This window comes from Anser anser (assembly GCF_964211835.1).
Source record: "Anser anser genome assembly, chromosome: 9".
NCBI lineage: Eukaryota > Metazoa > Chordata > Aves > Anseriformes > Anatidae > Anser > Anser anser.
The window spans coordinates 778,047-781,776 of NC_139729.1; the positions used below are offsets into that span (position 1 = coordinate 778,047).

General features: G+C 39.2%; 1 protein-coding gene across 1 annotated transcript; it reads right to left on the minus strand.

The window, feature by feature from the left end:
• Positions 1–1,325: 1,325 nt before the first annotated feature.
• Positions 1,326–3,228, minus strand: LOC310904025 (uncharacterized protein C6orf52). The gene is made up of 3 exons (XM_083848176.1): positions 2,947–3,228; positions 2,375–2,420; positions 1,326–1,556 (listed from the first exon to the last, which is right to left on the minus strand). The coding sequence occupies exons 1-3, from the start codon at positions 3,004–3,006 to the stop codon at positions 1,420–1,422; spliced, it is 243 nt and encodes an 80-aa protein (XP_083704302.1). The 5' UTR covers positions 3,007–3,228; the 3' UTR covers positions 1,326–1,419.
• Between the last annotated feature and the right edge of the window lie 502 nt (positions 3,229–3,730).

Sequence of the window (3,730 nt, forward strand, 5' to 3'; positions counted from 1 at the left end):
AGTCACAAAAGAGAATTTGCATTACATTTAAGAACAGCATGCAGCTTAGGACCACTGCTTTCACTGACTACACTAAGCCATAAAAAAGAATTGGATTCTTACCTGCCATCACAGCAATTATGGTTTATGTTGCCCCCAAAACACACACGGCAGTACCAGAACTGTGTCAACTAGCTTTAACAGCTTCCCCAGCTATTAAGTACAGTAATTTCTGCTTCCTTTTTTTTCTTGGAGGAATATTCTTTTGTTTCCAGCCTCACTTACTTATTATACACACTGTTAATTAGCAACTATTTCTCCATACTCATAGGGTTATGGAGTCCCTATGACTGGAAAAGACTCTGTACCCTTCAAGATAAGAACAGCATAAAGGCAGCAACTCGCAAGACTGCTCTAGCTTAAAGCAAAGCTTTCCTCATTGCTCTCATCTCCTTTGACTTGAGTGCTGTCATTCTTCTACCAGAGCTTTAAAAACTTCATTACCACGAATGAAGGAAGACCAGAGCAATCAGAGAGGGTAGCAGAGGGTATAACTTAAGGAGCTGTTACTAGGATTTTTTTGTTGTTCCTGGTGGACTATTTTTCTCCTTGCCAGCAAGGAGGGAAAACCAGCAAGTTGTTTTCTCCAAGATTTTTTTTTTTTAGGTTTAAGAACACGGATTATGTTGTAGCAATTTCTTCGCTGTAAAGCGTCAGCTGAGAAGTCTAACAGTAAGAAGGGCAAGGGAAAACTGAATGCTGATGCAGAGAGTGCCAGCAGACATCATCCTCATTCCACGGGATGTTTGTAGCTATGGCAGTTGAAGTCTACACTTCCATATGCTTAACATACCCTATTTATAAGCCAATTTTAGCTGACCTAGTATGTATCAGTAGTACAGTTAGAGCCAGCAGCCTGCAGGAAAAAGTGGGCACAGGTGTTTCCATAGCAAGGCCTGTGAGTGTCTCCCATACATACTTCCAGTCTAAGCAAGCACATGAAAGGCTTGGCTTGTCGCTTACCTAAGGAACCAGGAAAACAAGGGGAAGCTAGATTTTGCTTGTGTCCTAATGCCCATATAAAAATAAAGACAGATGAAATACCCTTACTACCTTGTTAAATTCCATAAGCCGGAAGAGAACGTGCTGCACACAGGTACAAGTAAAATCCCTTGCTGGCAGGTTTGCAGAAACAAATCTTTTATTTACACAGGCAAGTCTATCTTTAGACCCCATTTACCTCTTTACATTTCTCGAATATTTACATGACTTCATGATGCTCCAAGAAGGGAGTGATGAACAAAAAGATTACAGAAACTGTCAAAAGCATAGCAAAAAAACCCCAACCTATCATTGTGCTTTAAAACTTATGAGCTAGAATAATGTAGAAGAAATGTAGTTTTAGCACTTTGGTCCTAACGGTCATGCTCTAGAAGACGCTTAAATAGCAGAGGGGATTTCAGAAGTGACCGTATCCAGAGGTTGCCAGTGACAATTCATGAGTGAATCGTAGAGTTCTTCGCTTGTCTCCGTGAATTGTCTGTTCATTTCATCAACATCCAAGTAGAGCTGTGGATCTGAAAATAAAAGCCTGGTAAGTCCAAGTATCAAATCTGAGGCATGCGCACAAAAAAACTTCACGTGAAATGGCTAATAAAATGTATTTTAAGCTAAGTGTAATAAGCTATTAGATCTACTAATTTTAGTGAGGTATTTAGTCCTCTAAAATTTTGAGCCTCACAGCTCCAACTTTTGGGAATTTTTATATTAGAAGGCTGGGACTAGAACTGTCTTTCAAGATAAAGACAAAGACAATGTTTAAGATAGTAAAGATAACGTTTAAGGATAATCAGCCATGAAACCCTCCCAAGAGTCATTTAATTCACTTCTACGGCAATACACGTTACATAGGATAGTTTCTAAACACTAACACAAAATGCCTCCACGTGAGGACCTTTGCAAACCTTCCAGGACACAAATATGTTTTGTACCGTATTTGTAAGTGCAAGCTGAATCCTCCTTTTGGAATCTGCAACATAAGCTTTTACCTCAGGGTGGAGAACAAAGCTTTTGCATATTACTGAGTTTCTAATATAAAATCTGTTTAGCGGAACCAATACAAAGAACAAAATTCTGTATTAGACCATTTTCAAATGGGAATGAAGGCACAGGTACAAGAAACCTGCTGCGAAGCATTGACAGTGTCCCGTTTTACTTGATGCGGTCAGTGTATGCTGTATCAGCTTTAAAACCCCAGCTGATTGCAGATCAACCCCACAGAGGTTTGACGTCAGCTGAATTTTCAAGATGTTCTTCATCCAGTAGAGGTTGGCTTGTATTGTTAAAAGGCACAAGGATGGCTAAACTCAAGTGACAATGATAGAACCCTTATTACCGTCAGTAATTAGGTCATCACCGATTGCAGTCATAACTGAAGATTCCTGAAAGACAGAAAAGGCTAAGTTTAATCATAACTCATTTCAGAAAGCATCACAGATTCAAAGTGCTGCAGTCTCAACCCATTCCTTCTTCCTACAACTACAAGGATAGATGGCATTTTATCTACTTATTTTTAGAAGAAAGCCAATATTACAGTACAGGTTGGAAGGGACCTCCGGAGGTCACAACTAATACATTGACCACGATAAGACCACTTACAACAACTGTTTAATTTGCTTTAAGCAAAGCAAATCAGAAGAACAGGAACAGAAGAAGCGTACGCAATTATGCTGTCAAAACCATTCTTTGGTATGCGTGAACAAATAATGGTGTATAAATCACTAATTCTATGGATTTACTATTTAAGCACTTAAATACAAACACCTCTGAATGGAATCTGCTCTTTTAACTTCACACTAAGCAGAAAGCATGTTTTCAACTTCGGATTCTTTTTGCTGATTCACACAAATCTGTACAACATATTATCTGTGAAATATTTTCTTTACAGCAAGCGTGCAGTATCTTTACCTCAAAAACAGCTGGAGCCATTAAAGAATCTCCTAAAGAGCAGTCTCCAACAGCTTGCATGCTGTCATAGGGAGCATAGGAGCTGTAGTTGTAGTCAGCGTGAGCATCTTAACTCCTCTGCGAGTGGTAGTTCTGGTAATCTTGGCAATAATCATTATAGTTGTATGACTGGTACCGCTGCAATTCTGCTTTCAGTCTGAAACATGAGAAGTTGCATACAGTCAGAGAACAGAAACTGTAAACCCAGTTCTGAACTTAAACAATTTGTCAGCTTACATACTTCAAAACTTAAAAGGAAGCTTTCCTAAACAGTCACCTAAGTGACAGCTTAAGTCACAGCTCAAAACCTCATTTCTATAGAAGCAAGCATCCTCACCTTTGCCAATACCAGAAGGAATTGTTCTCATGGATTAACTCCAGAGCCTTGACATGGTTACCTGTACACATCAAGTATTTTTAGCGTTGGCATAAGCAAGCTGCTGCTAAGTCTCTGTGCTTTGCTAAAGATTGATTTAAGACCAGAGACATTTATCAAGCACAGCTGCTTTAAAGATGCAGTCTTAACCCTTCTATCTTTTGTTTGGTTAATTACTAGATCTTATTTCCAGAAAGAAGTGAATGGAGTCAGATTATCCATTTCAAAGAAGCATCTGACGCTGCCTGTCAGTTTGCCATGTCTACCTCCACCTGCTCAGTTTTTTTGTTTGTTTAAAGTCCATTAAACATTCAACAGCTGCCAACTATACCGCTCAGGTGAAGTCAGTCTTGCTTAACAACACAATCG

Coding starts and splice junctions, on each gene's coding strand:
- LOC310904025 (XM_083848176.1), bottom strand. CDS start 3,006: ATGCAAGCTGTTGGAGACTGCTCTTTAGGAGATTCTTTAATGGCTCCA. Junction 2,421..2,946: donor TGGCTCCAGCTGTTTTTGAG/GTAAAGATACTG, acceptor TCTGTCTTTCAG/GAATCTTCAGTTATGACTGC. Junction 1,557..2,374: donor TGATGACCTAATTACTGACG/GTAATAAGGGTT, acceptor TTTTATTTTCAG/ATCCACAGCTCTACTTGGAT.